A 23,252-nucleotide genomic window follows, 5' to 3' on the forward strand; every position below is an offset into this window, starting at 1 on the left:
GAATGTAGATGACATTAGCTAGACAAACTCTCAGCAGAGTGTGACTTACAGTACATTAAATCTCTAGACTTGAAATCAGTTAAGATGAACATAGCCTTAATTCTCCGAGCACCATATGCCAATTAACATTTTTTGAGTATGAACTTGATATTTTAAAACAGTTTTAACATAAACATTGCCTGCAATAGGACAATGGGGGGTACATGCTTCATTCAAAAAAATAGGTATGATGGGAGGGGAGGAAGAGGAGTTGTCTGGTTGCATATTTCTATACCCTAGTTTACTAAGTGAGAGCAGAACGGATGGGTTGAAGATGAGAGAGAGAGGAACAGAAGTGTTCTTCTAATGGGGGTACATGCCAGCTTGCCTGGTGGGTCCAAGAAGACTGATGAGGGGGCTTTAGCAACCCCAGCCTCTGGGGAGAAGCTCACTTAACTCATCTGACAAGGCCTTCACTTGTTCCAGGGACAGCTTCATTGCCCAGAGGGCCAGATGAACAAGGAGGGAATTTTCTGCTGGGTTGGACGTTGGCCAATAGTGAGAGTCTCTTTGCTAACCTGGGAATGACGGAAATCCTGGAAGAAAGTAACTTTGACTTTGCAGTAGCAAAATAAGGGAATGCTGGGCGGAGTTGAAATGTGCCTTGGGCGGGGGGCGCCTGAGTGGCTCAGTTGGTTAAACATCTGCCTTCGGCTCAGGTCAGGATCCCAGGATCTTGGGATGGAGCCCTGCATCAGGCTCCCTTGCTCAGTGGTGGATCTGTTTCTCCCTCTGCCCCCTGCCCCTGCTCATGCTTGCTCTCTTTCTCTCTCTCTCTAACTTTCTCATTCTCACTCTGTCAAATAAATAAATAAATAAAATCATTAAAAAAAAAAAAAAGGAAAAACAAATGTGCCCTGGTCTCAGGAAAGCGGATTTCAAAAGGGTGAAAGGATCAACAGGTCAGACAATAAGCCTTTTATAAAAAAATATAGGTCATGATGTACTAGAGATTATAACAAGATAATGTTAATTATCTGCTTTCCAGTAATCCTGATGGGCAAGAAACTAGAAAAATAGTGGATAGCAGGAAGAACTGGGTTGAAGACAACGTTTACAAAAGTTGGGACAAGAACAAACAAAGGAAGACATGAAGCTGAAAGAGCAGTTTCTCTCAGTCATTTGGGAAACTGTTATTGTGTGGTTCCTCTATGCCAGGCTTTTTCCTACGTGCCAAGGAGATAGCGACAAAAAGACATACTTAAGCTTACAGTCCAGCAGGGAATACTGACATCAAGCAGGTAATTAAAAGTGTGTTGAATCAGCAAACTACAGACAGAGGGGAACTTCTTCAGCTTGACAAATAGTATCTCTGAAAATCCCACAGCTAACATTATCCTTATTGGTATTTTCTCCCAAGATTGGGAACACCAAGCAGACAAGGGGGTCTACTTCCTTCACCTTTAGTCACCATTGTCCTAGAAGTTCTAGCCAAGAAAATTAGATAAGAAAAATAAAAAAGCCATCCAGATTGGAATGGAAGAAATAAAAGTACTTGTAGTTCTATAGATAACATGACTTTGTAGATATAAAATCCTAAGGAATCCCCTAAAAACCATTAGAACTAATAATTGACTTCAGCATGGTGGCAGAATATAAGATCAATGTATGAAAATCATTTTTATTTCTATACGTTAGCAATGAAAAATCTGAAAATGAAATTATAATAGCATCAAAAATATAATACTTAGGAATAAATTTAACAAAGGAAGTGCAGGACACAAACAATAAAACATTGCTCAAAGAATTTAAAGAAGATCGAAAACAATGGAGAGAAATCTCATGTTCATCGCTCAAAAAGCTTTAGATTATGAAGTTGGCAATACTCCCCAAACTGATCTACAGATTTATGTAATTGCTATCAAAAGCTCAGCTACTTTTTGCACAGCAAAAGAAACAGTCCACAAAACCAAAAGACAACCGACAGAATGGGAGAAAATATTTGCAAATGACATATCAGATAAAGGGCTAGTATCCAAAATCTATGAAGAACTTATCAAACTCAACACCCAAAGAACAAATAATCCAATCAAGAAATGGGCAGAAGACATGAACAGACATTTTTCCAAAGAAGACATCCAAATGGCCAACAGACACATGAAAAAGTGCTCAACATCGCTCGGCATCAGGGAAATCCAAATGAAAACCTCAATGAGATACCACCTCCCGCCAGTCAGAATGGCTAAAATGAACAAGTCAGGAAACGACAGATGGTGGCGGGGATGTGGAGAAAGCGGAACCCTCCTACAATGTTGGTGGGAATGCGAGCTGGTGCAGCCACTCTGGAAAACAGTATGGAGGTTCCTCAAACAGTTGAAAATAGAGCTACCATACGATCCAGCAATTGCACTACTGGGTATTTACCACAAAATACAAATGTAGGGATCCGAAGGGGTACGTGCACCCCAATGTTTATAGCAGCAATGTCCACAATAGCCAAACTGTGGAAAGAGCCAAGATGTCCATCGACAGATGAATGGATAAAGAAGCTGTGGTATATATACACAATGGAATATTATGCAGCCATCAAAAGGAATGAGATCTTGCCATTTGCAACGACGTGGATGGAACTGGAGGGTGTTATGCTGAGTGAAATAAGTCAATCAGAGAAAGACATGTATCATATGACCTCACTGATATGAGGAATTCTTAATCTCAGGAAACAAACTGAGTGTTGCTGGAGTGGTGGGGGATGGGAGGGCTGGGGTGGCTGGGTGATAGACATTGGGGAGGGTATGTGCTATGGTGAGTGCTGTGAATTGTGCAAGACTGTTGAATCACAGATCTGTACTTCTGAAACAAATAATGCAACATATGTTAAGAAAAAAGAAAAAGAAGAAGATAGCAGGAGGGGAAGAATGAAGGGGAGTTAGTCAGAGGGGGAGATGAACCATGAGAGACGATGGACTCTGAAAAACAAACCGAGGGTTCTAGAGGGGAGGAGAGTAGGGGGATGGGTTAGCCTGGTGATGGGTATTAAAGAGGGCACATTCTGCATGGAGCACTGGGTGTTATGCACAAACAATGAATCATGAAACACTACATCAAAAACTAATGATGTAATATATGATGATTAACATAACAATAAAAAAACAAAATCTCAGCTACTTTTTTTTTTCTGCAGAATTTGTCAAGCTGATCCTAAAATTCATATGTAAATGCAAGGAACCCGGAATTACCAAAGCAATCTTGAAAAAGAAAACCAAGCTGGAAGACTCAGACTTTCTGATTTCAAGACTTACTACAAAACTATAGTACCCAACACAGTGTGGTACTGGCATAAGGATAGATGTATAGATCATGGAAACAGAACAGAAAATTCAGAAATAAATCCTTACATTATGATAAATGGACTTTTGAAAAGGTTGCTAAGATAATAAGATGGGGCCAAGAAAAGTCTTTTCAACAAGCGGTGCTGGGACAATTGGATATATACTTGCAAAAGAATGAAGTTGGACTCCTATATCACACCACATATAAAAATTACCTCAGAAAGGATCGAAGACCTAAATATAAAAGCTACACTATAAAACTTTAGGAGAAAAACACAGGAGTAAATATTCATGATCTTAGATGAGGCCATGATTTCTTGTATACAACACTGAAAGTGTAAGTGACACAAGAAAAAAGTAGGTAAATTGAGCTTCATCAAAATTAAAAATTTGTGTTCTATAAATGATATAACCAAGAAACTTAACAGACAACCCATAGAATGGAAGAAAATGTGTGCAAATCACATAGGTGATAAGGGACTTGTAACTAGAATGAATATATAATATATACATTATCTATCTATCTATCTATCTTACAAGTGGGTAACAAAGTTAAATAAACCAATTTAAAAATGAACAAAGGACCAGAATAGACATTTCTCCAAAGATGTACAAATGGTCAGTAAGCACTGAAAAGATGCTCAACATCATGAGCAGTCAGGGAACTGCAAACCAAAACCACAATGAGGTATCACTTCACACTCTCTAGGATGGCTATAATAAAAATTACCGACAATAGTAAGTGTTGGCAAGGATGTGGACAAGTCGGAACTCTCATTCCCTGCTGGTGGGAATGTAAAATGGTTCAGTGGCTCTGGAAAACAGTCCCTGAAAATGTTAACATACAGTTACCAAATGACCCGGCAATTCTACTCCTAGGTATACACACAAGTGAAACGAAGGCACACACCCATGAACAAACCTGTATACAAACATTCACAGCAGAATTATCCCCAATAGGCAGAAAGTAGAAACAACCTAAATAAATGTCCATCAACAGATGAATGAATCAAAGATGGTATATTTACAAAATGAAATATTATTTGACACTAAAAAGAAATCAAGTCTTGATACAGACTACCACATGGATGAAAGAAACTGGTTACAAAAGACCACGTGTTGTATGAGTCCAATTATGTAAACTGTCCAGAATAGGCAAATCTATAGATTCAGAAAGCAGATTAGTGGTTTCCCAGGACTCGAGGGGCGGGGCAAACATAGGAACTAACTGCTATTGGGCATGGCTTTCTTTGTGTGGTGATGAAAAATGTTCTAACATTATATTGTGGTGATGGTTGCACAGCTCTGTGACTAGACTGAAAACCACTGAACTCTGTATCTCAAATGGATAACCTGTATGATGTGTGAATTACATTTCAATATGACCCTAAAAAAATGTAAGGAGTAGGCAACAACAACAAAGAGTTTTGAATGTTATGATCAGGGTTTTGTGATAGTGAGTAAATAATACGAGAACCCAGTGGGGTTAAGACACAAGGGATCAGGACTCATGTAACTAACCCCAGGGCTTCGCAGACAATAGGGCCAAAGGACACGAGGTTGGGGAAAGAATGAAACATTGGAGGGAATAAAGGGAATGTTGGCATGGTAGGGATAGAGCGCAGGAAAGAGGAGAGATACAAGGTATGGTTAGGGAAGTGGGCAGCGGCCAGATGAGACCGGCCACGTTCATGACTTCAGACTTTTCCCAAATAGTAATAGGAAGACATTGAAGGGTTTTAACCTGGGGAGTACAGTGATTGGATGTGAATTTTAAAAAGTGTGCTTAGACTGCAGAAATTGACTCAAGCAAAGTGGGTGGATATAGGAGAATCAGATAGGGAGCCAATGCAAAAGTCAGGGAGAGAGACGATGTCTGAAAAATCCAAATTGAAGAAGTTTGAGGGGAATGTGGGAGGTGAGGATGTGGAGACAATTAGCTCTTGTATGAAGTTTGGCTATAAAGGGAGGAGATGGAGTTGTGGCTGGAAGGGAATAGGAGATGGAGGAAATTTAAGAAGATAAGCATGTTTCAATGGGAATTGGAAGACTCCAGAAGAGAGCGAGCGAGAGAGAGAGAAAGAGAGAGAGAGATTTAGTATTCAGAACCCAGAGGACAGAACTCATTCTATCGGGTCCTTGTGAAGGGGGAAGGTAATGAGATCCAGAACATCCTCAGAGACATATGCCCCCTAGCATAACAGGAGAAGGTGGGAGATGGTTATAGATGAAAGTGAGTTTGTAGATTTGGAGGCAGAACTTCTTTACGTCCTGCCTCCAATTCTGCACAGCAACCCATCAGCCAAGAGTGAGTAGATCTGCTTTAAGAGTATGATGTCAGAGGGCCGTAATTAATGAGGAAGACAAGGGAGCACTCTTAGGGATGATGACAGGCATTAGTGAAAGAGACTGAAACACACATAACCATACATCTTTTATTATACTTCCTTCTTACATAATGTTCAGAAAAGGAAGTGTCGAAAAATTAGTTAGGAGGGAATTGGGACCCTGTGTAGGAGAAAGGATAATGAGAAAGAGTCCAGTTATTTCAAAAGTTCAAACTCCAGGTCCTGCATGTTGAATTAGCTTAGAATCATTCCTGACATTAGAAATCGTGCAGATTGGAATAGGAATCAGGCAGAATGGAAATGGGAAATACTCACATGCCCTATTTTTAAAAAGAAATGAAAGGGGAATTCAAGAAAATACAGGTGAATCTAATTAACTTTGATCTCTGCAATGTTTGTTAACCTGTGTTCAGTAAGAAGCACCAAGAGTTCATCAGGAAATATTTATGCTAAAATATTATTTCTTTATGGAGAGAGTGTCTGCCTCTTGATTTCGAGGTACACAGTTGGGAGATTAAACAAATGCTGTTTACAAAAATTACTGGGTCCCTGAATATGCTGATCACAGGACCGCTGCATAGCAGAACTGTGTATTCCAAAGGGACACTGGCATATAGAAATGGTCGCCAATAGGTTTTACACGAGAATCAACAGGACTAAGTAAAAAGAGAGGCCTCGGTGAGACAGCAGAGCTATCTGCAAGAATGTGAAGGTCTGGCTTGTCTAGTCTTTTTTTCTACAGTGGTCCAGAGTAGAACTTGAAGCATGGGGGGAAAGTTTCAGGGAAGTAGATTGTTGCCTCTAGACAAAAAAAAATACCTAGCACCTAGAAATGTCCAATCATGGGGAGCACAAATATTGAGCAGCCCAGTCCTGGGAGATTCTGGCAGACTGTTGGGGCTTCTGCTACAGTAGTGTAGGGGGTGGGCTATGTATCTCTAGGGTCTGTTCCCTGAAAATAAACGCATAGAAGAAATGTGACATGGGCATTAATTTTTCAGCACACTCATGCTAGAGGTATAGATGCTGATGCCTACAGATGTGTGAACAGCTGCATAGTGAGGCAATGGTAGATCTGAGGCTGGACCCAGCTCTCATCTCCCCAGGGTCTTATCATTTCTGTTGCTCCACACATTAGCCTTTCTTGTGATGAGTGATTGCCTTTCCTCTTTGGAATTTCAAATTAGGAATTCTAGAATGAAACTGGGCTGCTATTTTATACCACATACAAAAATCAACTGAAAAAGGATTCAAGACCTGAATGTAAGACCTGAAACCAAAGAACTCCTACAAGAAAACATCGGGAATAAGCTCCTTGACATGGATCTTGGCAATGACTTTTTGGATTTGACACCAAAAGCAAAAACGACAAAAGCAAAAATAATCAAGTAGGACTGATAGACATTTTTCCAAAGAATACATACAAATGGCTAACAGGTACATGAAAAGGTGTGGAACATCATTAGTCATAAGCAAAGTACAAATTGAAACCACAATGAGATATCATCTCACACCTGTTAGAATGGCTGTTATAGAAAAGACGAGAGCTAATGTGTTGGCAAGGATGTAGAGCAAAGGGAACGCTTGTGCACTCTTGGTGGGAATGTAAATTGGTGCAGCCACTCTGGAAAATAGTATGGAGTTTGCATCTGCAGAAGCAAAAAATTAACAATAGAACTATCATATGATCCAGCAACTACTTCTGGGTATTTATCTGAAGGAAACAAAAGCACTAACTCGAAAAGTTATGTGTACCTCATGTTCACTGCAGTGTGACTTACAACAGCCAAGACAAGGAAAGAACCTAAGCATCCATCAGTAGATGGATGGATAATGAAAATGTATTTTATATACAAAGGAATATTACTCAGCCATAGAAAAGAAGGACATCCCGCCATTTGTGACAACATGGAGGGACCTTGAAGGCATTATGCTAAGTGAAATAAATCAGAGAAAGAAAAATACTGTATGATCTTACTTATATGTGGAATCTAAAAACAAAACGAAACTCACAGACACAGAGACTACATTGATGGTTGCCAGAAGTGGGGGGTGGGGGTGGTGGGCAAAATGGCTGAAGGTGGTCCAAAGGTACAAACTTCCAGCTATAAGATAATTAAGTCCTGGGGATGGAACGTACAGCACCGTGGCTACAGTTAACAATGCTATATTGTATTTGAAAGTTGCTAAGAGAGTAAATTATAAAAGTTCTCATCACAAGGGAAAAAATGTGTAACTATGTGTTGTGATGGATGTTACCTAAGCTTATTGTGGTAATCACTCCACAATATATACATATATCAAATCATGATATTGCACACCTAAAACTAATGCATTGTTAAATATCAATTATAGCTCAATAAAAAATAAATGAATTAATAAATAAGAATTCTAAATCCCTCACTCGTGACTTTCAGGCCACACTCTTTCATAAATGTCCACTGGTCATTCCACCCATGGTTTGAATGAAGCCTGCAGCATTGGCCTTGAAATTCAGAGGCCCTGAGACCTTGAGCCCTGGCTCACACAGATAAGGGCTCTGTAACCTCTAGGGAGGCTGCTCCCAGGGCAAGAGTCTTGTGTGCAGTTCCTGAAGGAGACAAGGCGTTGTGCTCCTAGAAGGAAATGATTCTAGAACTGCCATGTCTTACCTGGACTCTGGGGTCTGCTCTACTCCTCGCTTCAGTTGTACATGACCAGGTTCATCCACTGAGAAATAAGCATCATCATTATGACATAGCTTAAAATTTGTTCGCTTAATACAGAGCAGGGCAAATGGTACCCCCTTCCTTGAAAGATCTCAGTCTAGTCTCATCAGACATTTCCAGATAATTCCAACCCAGCGGGGGGGTCTCAAAGCCCCCATCACAGCATATCTTTTGCTACTCCCTGAGTAGCTAGGCAATGAGAGGGATAGCTGAGGTTGACCAGCTGGCTGGGCCAGGAGCCTCTTTCTAAAGCTCACTAGGAGTAAGTTTAATGTACAGCGAGCTCAGCAGGTGTTCTTCATTCCCTCTTGGATTTATGACTCCCACATAATCCTCTGCTTTACTAAGCTATTGGAAAAAAAATAAAATCTGTCTGCCAAGATCCTAAAGCAGCCTTGGCAGCCAGCAATATATAAAGGCAGTAATTGGAGGCGGGCGGGGGGCAGCAGCTTGGCTGGCCTTTGACAGACTATCCAATATCCTCAGGAGAAAAATTCCCCCTGGAATCAGGAGAGGAGAGGTGGCCTGGGACTTTGTCCTGTGTCTGGGAGAGGAAAGTACCTCACCCTCACCTCCATTTCTGTCAGGTAGAGTCGTTTTCCATCCCTGGAGAGGTTCCGGAAAGTCTCTAAAGAGGAGGAGAGGAATCAGGACAGGTCAAGGAAGATAAAAGCAAATACAGTGATTCCATGTAAAGTACTCTCTCACTCTCCACAGTGTGCCTAGCCTCCCTCCTGTCTCTTCCCAGCCACACCCCACACCCGTGGGACAGTTCTCTGTGACCACACTGGCCCACACACGCCTCTCCCTCTTCTCGTAGCCTTGCACTCTGCACCCTTCCACATACAGCTGAGGGGATGTATGGGCCTGTCTTATCAAGTATTCTATGGGCACAGTTTGGGGGAGCCCCCCTCCTTGTCCAGCTGAGAATTTTCTGGAGGTTTATGCCTCACCCTTCTCTTTGATGCTCCCAGGCCTCTGTTCTCTCAGTCTGTATTAACTGCCTGGCTCAGAGCTGTGGGGTTTGCAGAGGTACCTCACGCCAGGGATGGGATGAGGCTTAGGATGAGGCCAGACCCCACTTCTACCCCCAACACAACACTTGAGCTATATTATAGCTTGGCGTTTCACATAGGATTTCACTGGGAAAAAAAAGGGGGGGGGAGGCTGCTAAGAAGTGTCCAAACGTCTGACCTACATAGTTGAACTTCTGGAGCCTTGGGAAAGCTCCCCCTCTGCCCCCACCTATTCACTTGTGTGTGAATTCCTTCAGCAGAGACCCTAATCATTCATTGCAAGACTATAGTGTAGGTTTAAACGGTAAACAACATGAAGAGGGGACGCAGTGTGTTAAATTAACCTTGATCCTAAAAGATGCACTAAATAGGGTGATGAGGAAATGAGAGACCTGGGATAGGGGAATGTCCTGGACAGAAAGAGTACAGAAGGGATGCAGGGGGCCTAGGCCGACTATACCATTACACAGGCTAAGGTTGGCTCTGCCTCTTGGAGCAAGGGCTCCTCATGCAAGACTCCAGCCCACCCCGCTGCTGAGGCCTTGCCTAGGCCTGGGGCAGGAGTGTGTTCCTGATCCCCTCCTATGTTTCTTGGTCATTGTGACGGTCTCCAGGATGTCACCCAGGTGACACTTACTCGCCATGGCTTCAAGTCGCAACAGGAGGCAGACCAGGCTAGGGAAGCTGACCCTGCCGCTGTTGTCACTGTACCGGAGGGTCATGAGATCCAGCAGCTCACTGCTGATGGAGGTCCCTGCAAGGAAGTCTGGGCCAAGGGGTGGGTTAGTGAGCAGGAGAAAGCTGGTAGCAGGTCCGGTCCTCTGACATGCAAAGTCTGACAAACCCGCCTGGAGTGGTGGCCTTCCACCACTGTTTCCTATTTAGTCTGGCCCAGGGGCCCGTTCACTCCACTTCATATTTTTAATGGTTCTCTTGTTGCCTCCTTCTTCTTGGCTGCTGGGCCCCCAGTGACATTGTTGTGGAGTTTGGCCAGATACCAACTCCAGATACTCAAGACACTGACTGCTCTGGGGATACTTCAGCCTTCATAATCATCGGATAATTCCATGTGAACAGGGAGCTTCCAGGACACCTGGAGTTTGCTCCTAGCCCTGCATCCATCAGGCCTCTCTCCGTTGGTGACCTTGTGAAACTACCTTGTTTCCTAACCCCATGACTGCATGTGGGTCTTAGGTGTGAACGCTGCTAGTGTGAGCAAGTGTCGTCCCTGGAAGTGGGAGATTCAGTCCTAAGTTGGGGGATTAGGAAAGAGACTGGTCCTCAGAGAGGAGACCACAGTCAGAAGGTGGCCACAGGTGGGTGAGACACAGGCACCTTGCTCTCTTTGGGACTGGTTGTCCTACATGTCTAGTTATGAGGTCCAGGAGGCACCAACCCCACAGCAGACAAGAGCAAACTGGCAAATGGCTGTGCCTGCAAGCTTTGGGGGGCAAGCAGACCTTGCAAGCCAAACCATCCATCGAGGGGGTGAGCCTGGTGACCTGTGGGCCTCATGCACCAGAGATATTTGGTGTCTCCAGCAGCATTAATAAAATAAGAATTCGAATGCCTTTAGATAGGCCAAGCACTCTCCAGCTCCGCCACATTCAAAAATCACCCTCTTTTCTTATGGTCAGCTCCATGGCCCCTTTCAGTTATCTGCTTGGTCTTTGAAAAGTTTTTAGTCGCATTCCAGCTATTCTCTGTCTCCCTTTTATTATTCTGGAGTCATCAGTGTGGTCTCCTATCAGATTCTGTTTTTTCTGTAGCTATTTGGGGGCTTTCAAAGTGCGGTCCAAAGAGCATTGGCCTCACATAGAAACCTCTTAGAAATACAAATTCTTGAGCCCCACCCAAGCCCTCCTGAATCAGAAGTTTTGGGTGAGGGGTGAGGCTCATCAAGCTGTGCTTTAACAAGCTTCCAGAGGGTTCCGGAGCACACTCAAGTTTGGAGAACCACTGCCCTCTGGTATGAAGGCCCGCGGGAGGGAGAACTGTGGAGCATCTCCTTCCAGTGGTTACCTGGGGGCACTCTGATCTCACATTTTCTCAAGGAAGGTGGCAGTTTTCTGACTTAACCTTTGTGTGATCCATTTCCCCCACCGGTATAGGGCAGATCATGACTCCTGATCACAGAGTAGTTGAGACAATCAAATGAGATGACATGAGTCCAAGTTCTCCCTGAACCCTGAAGCTCTTAGGCATCCTACGGTATCCTTATCATCATCCTAGGACTGAAAGCTCTTGCCTTCTTGAAGCAGACAGATGACATTTGATTTCACTTAGCTACAAACCCTCTGTGAAGAGAGTGCATCCACCTGCTCATGAGGGTTTAACCCTGACAGCCCAGAAGTTGAGATGGAAGTGTCTCTAAGGCAAGCTTAAGTTCTGGGAGGGTATCAATGATGTGAGGTTATTTTCACACAGTTAGAGTTGTTTGGAGACAGAAGGCAATTGGGAAAATTGACTGGCACACAAGAACTCAGGTTGTGGAGAATGGAGTCTGAGTTCTGAGCCCGGAGGCCCAAAGAGGCTGGTGTTCCCCGGGGAGGACACGGAGCCTACTGCTCTGCTCTCTCCTGACCGTCCAGCTTTGCTGCACCAGCCTTGCCTACTGCATGGGAGGCGTGTGCACCTCTCTCTCTCTTACATACACACAGCCCACCATCACCACGGCCCCAGTCATGACGACTCCGAGGGGCCCCTGCTTTACCTGTACGCTTTATAACCTTCCACAAATCCAAACTCAGGAAAACTCCAGAGCGATCCTGGGTGTTCTGGAAAACACTCTGATTTGGGAAAGGAAGCAAGAAGTCCATGTGAGTGCCCTCGCCCATCTTAAAGAGGAAGTCCTGGGGAGAGAGAAGCCCTGGAAATCCCTTTTCCACCCCAGGAAACTGCTTCAATAAACCTTGAGTGGACCCGGCTGAGAGGCAGCTCAGCTAAGGCCCCAGGGAGGCAGCAGTGGGAGGCACCTGGTGAAGCCGACCACCCTGGCCGCCCGCTGTGGGGCTGTGGGTTCCTCTCCCAGGCCTGCACCTTCCTCTCTCCCAACCTCCTTTGTGTCCTTCCCCACCTCCTAGACTGGGCTCCCGACACATGGCAGCTTCCTGCGTCCGGGAGGTGTAGAGCTCTCTCAAGACTTTGCATAGGGTGGTGGTTAAAAGCACAGAATTTGCAACCAAACCACTGGGTTTAAATGCTGGCTTGACTATTTACCAGCTGTGTAACCATGGGCCAGTGACTTCATCTTTCCAGGCCTCAGTTTCCCCACCTGCAGTGCAGTGCCAATTACAGTACCTGCCTCATAGGATTGCTGCTAGGGGTCAATGAGCAAATGGTTAGGAAGAGCTTAGGAGGGTGCCTTGCACGGTAGTGAGTACATGTAGCAGGCAGGTGGGGACCGCGTCCTGGGTCCTGGCCCAGCTGCAGGAGGTAGCAGCCCTAACACAGCCTTGTACAGGGTGGCTCTCCTGCACCCCGGACTTTTCCTGCTCTCCCTGGTTCTCACCCGAGCCCTGATCAGCCCTGCACTTCCCGGGTGAGAAACAGAAGCTTGGGCAGGTGACTTGCTGGGAGGAAGCATGCAGCTGCCCCACGACTGGACTTGGGGCTCCCCGGTTGGGCCTGTGCTCGGCCGCCCCACAGGAATTGTTCCAAGGCAAAATACCCCCAGCAGGTGTGTGACCCACCGATTCCTGGGGGCAGTGACTACTGTGAAATAGCAGCCCAAGAATGTTTTCCGGCCTCATTTGGCTTTTGGTGAGTATATAGAAAGCCCTCCATTGGGAGTCCCTCACTCATTCGGTAATTCATGACTTTGGTCATTTGTTGGGCCTTTTTGAGTGCCTGCTGTGTATGAGACATTAAGAAAGGCGCTGGGGGAAGCAGATGAACATGAGGGCGCCCCTGCTCTGCAATCTAATGGGGTGGGGGGGCAGATCAGCCCTTACAATGCCCTTTGAGACTGCTAAGTCAGGGCCTAGGTGATACACCCTGGGATAGACCCACGAGAGCACCTTATCTTTTACTGCAGGCTCAGGGGGATGTAACCGGGCCTGGGGGCAGGCGAGGCCTCCCAGGGAAGATTCCTGAGGCTGGACAATCAGGGTGCTTTGTCCTGGCGGGGATCCGAGTCTCACAGCTGGGGGCTGAAGGAGCGAGTGGAAGGAGTCCAAGGGCTCCTCCTGGACCCCACACCAGGGTCCCAGCTCCAGGGGCTTGTGTACAGCTCTGATGAGCTTAGACCTTGTCCTGAGAACAATGGGGAGGCCACAGGCCACATCTGTGATCTTGTTGTACCTGGCAGATAGGACAGGAATGAAATGAACAAGTGCGAAGGGGGAATGTCTCAGGGAGCCGGGGGAAAGGGGGCCTGCGGGGGCTGATGCTGGCTGGTGGTCTTAGCTACCGTCCTTGGTGACCCCTCTCTCCTTCAACCTCCTAGAGTACCCTTCACCCTGCCACTTGCTTGGGCATTGCCTCATGTCTTCTAGTAGTACGTGTAGTCTCCCTGAACAAAATGTGAGTCCTCTTGAGGGCAGGGCTGGGTTCCTCTTCTTTCACGCCCCTCAACCTATGCAGGTAGGGCACCCAGTAGAAATTTGCTAAATGGGACACAAAGAGAAAATGCCAGTACCTGGCAGTGGACAAGCCGGCCCCACAGCCTTGCAAACTCCTCTTGATCAAGCTGCCCATTCACTTTCAGCTGGAGGGGAGTTAAGAGTGGACCATGCAGCGCAAGGGGGGCAGAGGCCCTGCCGACAGAGCCAGGAGCAGTTCCATCCATCAACTAGTAGCACCATCAGTCCAGTCTCACCTGGACCTGGCCCCACCACAACTGGCGTCCGCTGTGTCTGCAGGGGCCTGGCTTAGCTTCATTTTACAGAGGAAAATGGGCAACTAGAAGAGGAAAGAAGCCCTGAGAAAAAGGGGCCAGTATCACGTGCATCCAGGGGAAGAGAGAGCCCGAACACAGCCTGCACCGGGTGGAGTGGGGCCCCTGGCAGGGAAGAGTGGGGAGGAGCAGGAAGGGTCACTGCAACCCCTGAAGCAGCATGTGGGTGCAGCTGAGCGGGGAGAAGGCGGTGCAGCTGAGTCGAGGGAAGGCGGTACAGCCAGCCCTGGTCACCCCATAGCAGTACAATGGGTTTAATGAGAGCTAATTTGAGGAAAAGAAGCTATCTCTGAGCTGCTGCTGCAGGGGAGCGGTGGGTGGGCGGGAGGAAGGGTAGAACAGACCTGTCTGCTTTGCAGGGCTCTGACAGACACCACCTCCCCCGGGGTGACCCGCCCTGGGGTTGTGGGGAGCCATGGGGCCCTTCTGATTCATCTGTGGGGGATGGGCAGTGTCTCCAGGTGATTCCAAACCAGGGCCAGCAGAGACAGGGCTTGATTTACGATTTCATCAAGAAGAGCTCTTGTTCGACAATGGTGGGCCTCCCATTCCCAATCGGGCCTTGTTAACAGTGAAGGAGCATGATCGGTCTCACTCCAGGGAGGTTGCATACACTGAGGGGAGGGTCACAGGGTGCAGCTGGGAACCAGTCTCTCCGGGGCTGGGCAGGGTAGAAATAGCTCCTTGGAGGTGGCAGTCAGGACAGGAGTCAGGAGCCCGGGGTTTGATTCCCAGCCTGGCCACTGGTGCCCATGGACAGCTCCCTCCTCCTGCCCTGACCTCCGCCGCCGTGGCATGGTAGCACTAATGGGGTACGGCTCTCTGTAGACCCGGGCATTTTCTCCAAGTTCCAGTGGTTGTTCTCTTTACTGAATTGGGGCTTGTTGAACAAGGGATTTAGGGAAGACTCATCCAGGGTAAGGGGAGGGTGAGAGGAAAACAGCCCCCACTGGCGCTGCCAGGAGGCAGGGCAGAATGATGTTAGGACACAGATTTGGAGGCTGCAAACTCTTCAAATCCAGGCACAACTTTGGACTGGCTGTGGGATTACTTAATAAGCTGCCTAGCCTCTCTGAACTCCTCTCTCACCATGCGATGGATCATACTTCTTACATCATAGGGGTCATTGCAAGGACTACAAGGAAAGTATATATCCCAGGACAATTCTTGGCGTGCCAAGATGCTTGATAAATGATAACCATTGGCATTGTTGCTACGGTTGTTCGGGAGAGGTAGTGAGTTAGCATAGAATCCACAGGAACCCAGGCTCTTGGGTGAGCCCTTAGAACCAAAGAAGAGAAAACACCGCGAGTGAAAAGCGTTCCTAACGTCCTAATGAGACCGCCAGGGAAGCTCAAAGAGCGGACGGGCTCGTAGAGCTGCCAGAGGAGGGGAGGGAGGACTACAAAGGGTACATCCATCAGAGCCACGACGCTCCGGCACTCATCCAAAGAGAACGTGTCCCCTGGAGTTCCTGGGGGTGGAGAATGGGAAGGATGGACATGTCGGGGGTGGGGGTGACACTAGACTGGCTCAGCAGTGGGGATGAGGGTGGGGCTGGTAGGCCTGTGGGGTCTGACCTTACCTTTCAGGAACTCCTGGTTGAGAAGGCTCTGAAGCTGGGTGGCATCCATGTTCAGTCCCTGATCCAAACAAGGGAGGAACGCAGAAATCCCATCAGTGCTCAGGAGCTGAGGGGCACACCTGCCTTCCTCTGTAGAAGTGCTCAGACTTCCAAGCCCTCGGTTCCCACCCAGTGCCCATCTAGCCTGTCATGAAGCCTTTCCCAGTTGCTCCAGGTCATGGCGATGCTCCCTCCCTGAACGTCTGTAGTGCTCATCACTCCTGACATTTGATACCACGTGTGGGTTGCCTTGCATTTCTCTCTTCCTTTACTATTGGACAGAAAGCAGTAGTTGCTTCCTCTCCACCATACCTAGCACTCGGGAACCCCTCGGGAGAAGTGTTGAATGAATTGACTCAGCCCTGTAGGTGTGTTTTCCCATCTGCTTCCAGAAAAGGATGGAGAGAAAATAGGACTATTGAGAGTGTGTGTGTGAGCATGAGCATGTGTGTGCGCACAGAGGAGATGAAAGTGCCAGGAATCTAGGCTAAGAGAAGCTGATCTAATTGAGCACATTACTTAGCATTAGTCTTCCTAGCCACTGAAGCATAAAGGAAGACAAGGTTTCCCTTGGATTAAAAACGGGAAGCAATGGAGGTTGAGGGGAGAGAAACTTTTCCGAGCCTGAACTTCTGAAGTTGTTAACTGCATTCAGTTTTCCCCCAGGGACATTGAGCAGCTTTATGGGGGGGCATCTTCCATGATGATTCCACAGAGAAGCAGAGCTGTGCTGCGCGTGGCCATTTCTCACATGCAGGCTGGTAAAAGCTGAGGGGGTGATGTGACATCAGCACTCTGGGAGAGCTTCACGTGGGGGAAGGAGCCAGAGTGAGGTCCCTCAGCAGGTGGCTTTGCAGAGTGGGACTGGGTCAGGAGGAAGAAGGGCTCTCTTTGGGTCCTTCTGAGAATAGGCACCCCACAGACCCACAGACGTGCTGTCCTCGGGGTTGGTTGGCCTCACCATCTGACTGAAGGCAAAAGCAGCCCCACAGCCTGTCCTCAGGGGAGAACCCCTTTTATTGCCCCTGAGAAAAACATGCTGCCAGTGTTTGAAATGGGCCCTCAGGCCATCCCTCCAACATCTCATTGGCTGGGTTACATCAGGACAGTCACACTGTGTGCCCACTATCAACATGGCACCTAACTTGCAGAACAGTTGGCAAGGAACTCTAACTTATGTGGAGTCACCAACTAGAATATAAGTAGCTTTGGGACATGGACCATGTCTCCCTTCTGCATGTCTCTCCACCCTAGGACAGTCCCTGACCTGGACCACAATGTTTGAGGAAATGAGGATAGGAATGGAGATGAAGATTGCCTTAAACAAATACCCAAAGAATTGCACGTCTGTCTCTACCACCTCAACATAAGATTCCATGAGGACCGATGCTTTGCATTCCCAAAGCTTAGTGTGGTGCTTGGAATATTTGGTACATGTTTGCCAATTGAATAAATGGATAGATGGCCATGACCTGACTCAGAGGCTGAGCACGTCCTTCCTTTCTCCCAGGCAGACCCTGGGTTATAGTACCATCACCACTGTCACGGCTGATGTAGGTAAGTCCCGGTAGTAATAGCGTGTCATTGAGTTCACTTAAGGCTAGTTAAACAGATACAAGAGATCATGAGAGAGGACTCAGTGAGTGCGTGCACAAACATTTTGCTTTCAACTTTCCTTTGAGGATACAGCCTTTGAGGACAGTTCACAGGTTGTGGAAAATGATGCCAGGTTGGCCCTGTTCAAGGGTGCTCAGCCAGGGGGTGAAAAGGGGGTGCAGTCCAGTCTGTTCCACTTCAGAGCTGTGCACCTTCGCACAGAGCTGCATGTGTCTTTTAATTCCTACAAAGGCCCCGTCTAGGCTACCAGTTACCCTCTATGAGGAGACATTTGGTGGTTGTTTGGAAAAACCCTGATTAGAGGGAATCTACCATTTGTCATATGACAAATTATAATTTTTATTTCAGATGTGCAGGAGCATGAACTATGTTGCGGATTTTGCCATCTGCCCCTGAAGGAAGCCGGGTCTCAGGTATCCTCATTAGGTCCTGCTGATTGCCTCGGGGCAGTAAACTTAGTTTGGACATCTGCTCTGGGGAAGCTAATGTGTTTTAATTCAATGCAGATTGACTGAGCACCTTCTCTGGGCCAAGGACAGTGATAGATATTGGGGACAAGGAATGCATATAATGCCATCCCTGCCTTTGGGAGCTCACAGACTGGAGATAATCATCTGGGCATGCCTTGTCTTGCATCAAGTGAAGTGCCTTCTGAATCAGCCCAGATGTGGACCTGAATCCTGGGCCCATGTTGATTTCAAGGAGGTCCATATTGAGTGGCTCCTTAAAACATATTCCCCTCACGACAGGCACATTCTTCATTTCTCCTTGCTTTTCCCTCTGGGACCAGGCTGCCTGAATAATTTCCTTTTAAGCTGCCTCCTAGTTACCCCATTAGCCCTCTGAATGCCTGACATCCTTCCTGTCCTTGGCCTCTGCCTGGCCCAAGACTGGCATGGTCCACATGGTCATATCTATCTATCACTTTGCCCTTCCCAAACCAACATGACTATTAATGGCAAAAGGCCCATTGTGCAGAGCACTTGGCAGCTGTTTTTATCCTGGCAAGTCAAGGAGTTCTTTATAACGGTTTATTAAACCATTAAGAAAATCCTTTGTGCACATAGGTGGCTTGGCAGGAAAAACACCGCTGGTGTTTTCTGAAGCTGGCTGGCTCCCAGGAGGAATGATGCCAAGGAGGTGGCAGAGCAGAAGGAAAGATTTCAGGGGATATTGCCAGTTATTTGTTTAAAGATTTAAAATACCCCCCACCTCCATCATTAGCCCCTCCCTCACCAAGCTCTGCATTCCAGCCCAGATGTCACCCAGTTAGGGTGCCACTTCTATCCAGGGCTTGGTAACCAGATCCTTTCTGGAGACATCCAAGGAGAGAGGTTGACAAAATGACCCACCAAGTCACTTTTCTTCTCTGTATCCTGATAAGGGCCTGGTAGCTCCATCACTCATCCCCGTGCTAAGTACTCTACCTGTTGAGCATATCTGTGGAAGATGCTTTCTTGGGAGCCATTTTCCAGAAGACTTGCCTGGATCAAAGGGAAAAGAGTCAATATCAAATTTCTGCGGAAAGAAGCTATCTGTCTGGCACAGTGAAGGCACAAGAACCACTCCCTGCACCTGGATCTGAGTCAGAGGCTTCACCCAGCAATTGGATAAAACTTGTAGGGGAATGAGAGCACCAAAGTTTGTGGAAGGAAGATGACTGGTTCCAGCCTGACCTTGGAGGCTTGGTCTTTTCCCCCCTGCCCTGCCCCTTTGAGCCATCATCAGCCCATTTATGGTGTCTCTGTTTTCATTGGTCAGTGCTGAGGTAAGAAGGAGACAGAAGTTCTTGGGGATAGGATGTGGCCAATGAAGCTGGCCAATCAAGCCTTCACATACCTACCTTTGGAGCTGTAAGGTTGAAATTGCTGCCCAGATTCCTAGAAAAACAGGGAAATAGTGTGACAAGGATGAATGGCTCACTATTTAAAGGAAGCCTGTATATGGAGGACACCCTAGGTGGCACTGGACATTTACACCAAGGATCTGAGTGAAGGGCCCTCAGCACAGTGGGATGTGACATGGGCAGCTATGACAGTCAGCAGACAGGTAAGCCTCATAACCACTTGTCCAGTCTTTTGACTGGCCACCATCTGGTCTTCAAACTATTTAGCAAATCGTTCCTTTCACAACCAGATACACATGTACAGTGACCCCCATTGCCAAGGCAGCAGATAAGCTTTGTCTTATGTTCCAACCTTGGTGGTACAGTGGCTATCTGGTATGCTGGACTGAGGCACCATCCGTGCTCACCTGTTAAGATGCCATGATTATAGCGATGTCTGCCTCAGGCCCAACAGCGTATCAGGGGCCCAGCAGGATGTGTACTTGTTGATCCCAGTCTTGACCACGGACTTAGCACTCAAGACTCGCCATGACTGTCCTCTGTCTTTCAGTCTCCCCGGTCTTTCGGTCTCCCTGATGTACCCCACCCCACCCCCTGGTCACATTTCAGACGACTGCCATGCATGCCATGTATGATCTTCCTGGGCATATGGCTGACATCGCTTACCTATACTCCCTGTGCATATGGCTGACATCGTGCTCATCCACTTCCCTCATGCTTTTTTTCTTCTACCTGCACTACCTTTTCCTTTAAGCATTAGACTATGTTTTCTATCAAGGACTAGTTCAAATGCCATTTTCTCCAAGAGGCCTTCCTCAACCCCTCTTGCCCGAGGTGGATCCGTCTCCTCTGTCTTCCCATGTGACTTTGCACTTCTGTTGAGCAATGGCTCCATCCTGTTCATGGTCTACTTGTTGGTTCGGACTCTCTCGCCACCCTTTGTGATGAGCTTCTTGCAAGTGAGGCCCATGCCATGTCCCCTACTGACACAGTACCTGCTGCACAGGATGACACAATGTGTTTTTATAAAATTAAGTGGAATCAAACATTTAGAAGCCCAGCGTTTCTCTACCTGTCACCATCGGGCATTTTCAGGAAGATTCGGAGCAAAAACTCAACTGCTTCACTGTGGGCCGAGGTGACCACCACGTAGGTCCCAGTACTCAGACTGAAGTACTTTGTGAGGTTGCTCTTGGTTTTAAAAGCTATGCCCTCGATAGCATTTCTGAATTGAGAAAAGAAGGTGGGTGGCAACCTCTTCCAGAAGGGCTGGAACTGGAGGAAAACATGAAGATGGTCAGAACACCCCCTGTGAGCATGGGCCCAGCCCCCAGAAGAGACCCACCACCTTCCAGACCCCTCTCCATTCATCAGAACAGCATTACAGGCCCTGAAAAGGGAGATAGTGCTTACCTGGATTTTCAAAATGCCACAGAATTCAGACTGTCATTTAATATAGATGCTGACACCACAACGAATGCAAAAAAGATATGGTACATGGTTTTATCTCATTAAGTCCCATAGTATCCTGGGTTTGGGTGTTACTCTCTCTGCTTATAAAGACTTCCATGGAAACCAGTGAAATTGTTCTGACACTGAATTACTTTTGGAGCCCCTGACGCCCCTTCTCTCCTGAACCTTTTACAGTACTCTTTGGACTGTGTAGCTCAGAAGAGTTGGACTCCTCCCTTCCTTCCATTTTGCCTCCCAGCAGAGCCCTGGAATTCCTTCTCATTGGAGAATAATAGGCTTTGATCATTTTCCTTTTATTTCAATATTTTCTTAGAGATAAAACAATAAATATAATGCAGTTCCCATTACCAGATGTCACATACGTATTACATAATAAAAACCCCTTACTAAATAAATTTTCCCCAATACTGTCGAGCACGGGGATTCCATTTAGAGTGGTTACGCAGCATGAAATGATTATTTGTGAGCTCTGCCTTGGGGAGAAACAGGGAGAAAGGGAGAGTTTCTTTTCAGAGGGTGGGAACAAGGCTGGGCTACAAGATGAGACAGGAGATAGGTCACTGTCCCAGGTATGCAGCGAGGGCTGGGTGCAACCTCCAAAGTGACTTTGCTGATGTTAACAGTGGCCCTAGCAGGTTTGGAGCCTGACTTGTGTGAGCCTTCTGGCAAAAGCAACGATGAGAACAATTCTTCTCCAGAAAGCCAGTACTGTCCTGTGTCTCTGGGTATGTATGTGTGTAAACACATGCATGTGCACATGGGGAGACATTATGTACAGAGGATTGTGTGCTTCCTACAGTCCAGAATTTCCCTGCTTCCCTGCTCTCCTGCCCTCCTCTCCACTGAACTCCTGAAGCCTTGTCCAGGCTCCCTATCCTCTAGCACAGACTTGCTCAGTGGCAGCCAGAAGTGTGAGTATGTGGCATGATGGGAGGCTCTTGGTCTAGTGCACAGAGACCTAGCATCAAATTAACACAGGCCTACTTGCACACAGACCTGACCCTGTAGTTCTAGGGATGGGGCTTGTGCCTTTTCTTGGGTCAAATTCCCACTCCTCACTCCAGCTCTGGAGATTTGTTCCTTGCACTTGAGTGCCTCCCTTGAAGCCCTTCCAGAAATTCTACTCCCATGACCAGGGTGCTGGAAATGAAAATCAGATCCTAAACCCAGCTCTGTGGCTGGGCCACTGGTGTCAGTGGCCTCCTTGCTGCCCAATTTCTTCCTGGGCTTCTGAGTATTCCCTGCTTAGAGAACCCCTGTCCTGGCCTCTGTCTACCTACTGGGGGCACCCCTGGAAGGCCCGGAAGAGCTTCCCTGGAACCAGAAGCATGCTAGAGGTACTACCTGTTGGCTGTGGCTACATCCTTGGTCCCCAGGCACATGCACCTCCCCCAGCAGCCACAGCCCCCATCCATTTAAGGGGTCTACATGCTTGCAACTCCATCTGTCCTCCATCCTGACTCTTAAATCACCCTGTACCAACGCCGAGCCAGAATATCTGCTCAGGAGAGGTGGCTATTTGGTTGAAAGAGGAGCTAGATATGCCCTGAAGGTGCATTTGCAGAGCAGGCAACCTGTTTGTGGTGGATTCAGGGGCTGACAAAGAATATGAGGCTAAAGTCCCCCTAAGATGCCATTAGCTCTGCTTCTTACCTTAAATAGGAAAGAACTGGCTGCATCAGTCTTATCTGTCAGAGGCCAGATTCTCGAAGATGGTTTCACGGTTGCAGCCCCTCTTAGATTTCAAACCAAAGAACAGCTCGAGGGGTCCAACATTTAGAACAGCACAGCAAAAATATGTCCTGCACGGTTGATCTATTTGGAGATTCTAAGTTTGTATCTGTTACAGGACAGAGCAAGACTGAATTTGCAGCCGCCGAACAGCAAGAGACGTGCCAAAGTTATAGGTGTTGGAAGAGGCGCGAACAGTTACCAATGCACAGCAACAGAAGCATGAGAAGGTGCTGATTCATACCTGAGGGTCGACCTATAGGGCAGAAAAAGAAAGGCAGGTTCAGGAACTAAACAAAAACACAAAGGCAAGCAGATCCCAGCAGCCCAGCTCAGGGCCTTGCGTTCCTTCTTCCTACGGTCAGCCTGTTCCCTGCACACCCCACTGGATGGGAGCATTACTCATTCCCTGGGCAGAGATGTGAAAAGAAAACCTAACCTGTTGTAGGCTATAGGGAGCTCAAGGGGGAAGGAAACGGAGGAGGAGAGTCTGCGTTTGTCAGCTCGGCCACATGCGGTTACTGTTTGTAGCAATGATGATAAAACCAAGGGCAGGGCGAGATGTCAATAGGGCGGGGGTAAGAGGGAACCTAGATCAAATGTCAGTTTCCCAGCATCAGGCGCTCCAATGCGAGGAAATGTTTTTTATTCCATCATGCCACTGTAAAATATGGCGGGAAT

The 23,252-nt window shown here is 47.2% G+C and overlaps 1 protein-coding gene across 3 annotated transcripts in view; it reads right to left on the minus strand.

Annotated features, from left to right (window-relative positions):
• Positions 1 to 8,341: 8,341 nt before the first annotated feature.
• The window catches only part of CAPN13 (calpain 13), a 51,024-nt gene continuing 36,113 nt past the window's right edge, over positions 8,342 to 23,252 (minus strand). Inside the window, exons 11-21 of one of the 3 annotated variants that reach the window (XM_088026174.1) lie at positions 22,816 to 22,827; positions 20,440 to 20,642; positions 19,365 to 19,401; positions 18,949 to 19,005; positions 15,866 to 15,923; positions 15,696 to 15,754; positions 14,023 to 14,091; positions 12,097 to 12,172; positions 10,021 to 10,149; positions 8,940 to 8,995; positions 8,342 to 8,368 (exon numbers count right to left, since the gene is read on the minus strand). In XM_088026174.1, the coding sequence (XP_087882300.1) occupies positions 8,342 to 8,368; positions 8,940 to 8,995; positions 10,021 to 10,149; positions 12,097 to 12,172; positions 14,023 to 14,091; positions 15,696 to 15,754; positions 15,866 to 15,923; positions 18,949 to 19,005; positions 19,365 to 19,401; positions 20,440 to 20,642; positions 22,816 to 22,827 (783 nt within the window). Of the gene's footprint in view, positions 8,369 to 8,939; positions 8,996 to 10,020; positions 10,150 to 12,096; positions 12,173 to 14,022; positions 14,092 to 15,695; positions 15,755 to 15,865; positions 15,924 to 18,948; positions 19,053 to 19,360; positions 19,402 to 20,439; positions 20,643 to 22,815; positions 22,828 to 23,252 lie in introns of all 3 variants that reach the window. The other 2 variants (XM_088026173.1, XM_088026175.1) reach the window with 2 other exon arrangements.

This window comes from Eumetopias jubatus, unplaced genomic scaffold, assembly GCF_037043125.1.
Source record: "Eumetopias jubatus isolate StellerSeaLion01/CBP00866 unplaced genomic scaffold, mEumJub1_p1.0 scaffold_9, whole genome shotgun sequence".
NCBI lineage: Eukaryota > Metazoa > Chordata > Mammalia > Carnivora > Otariidae > Eumetopias > Eumetopias jubatus.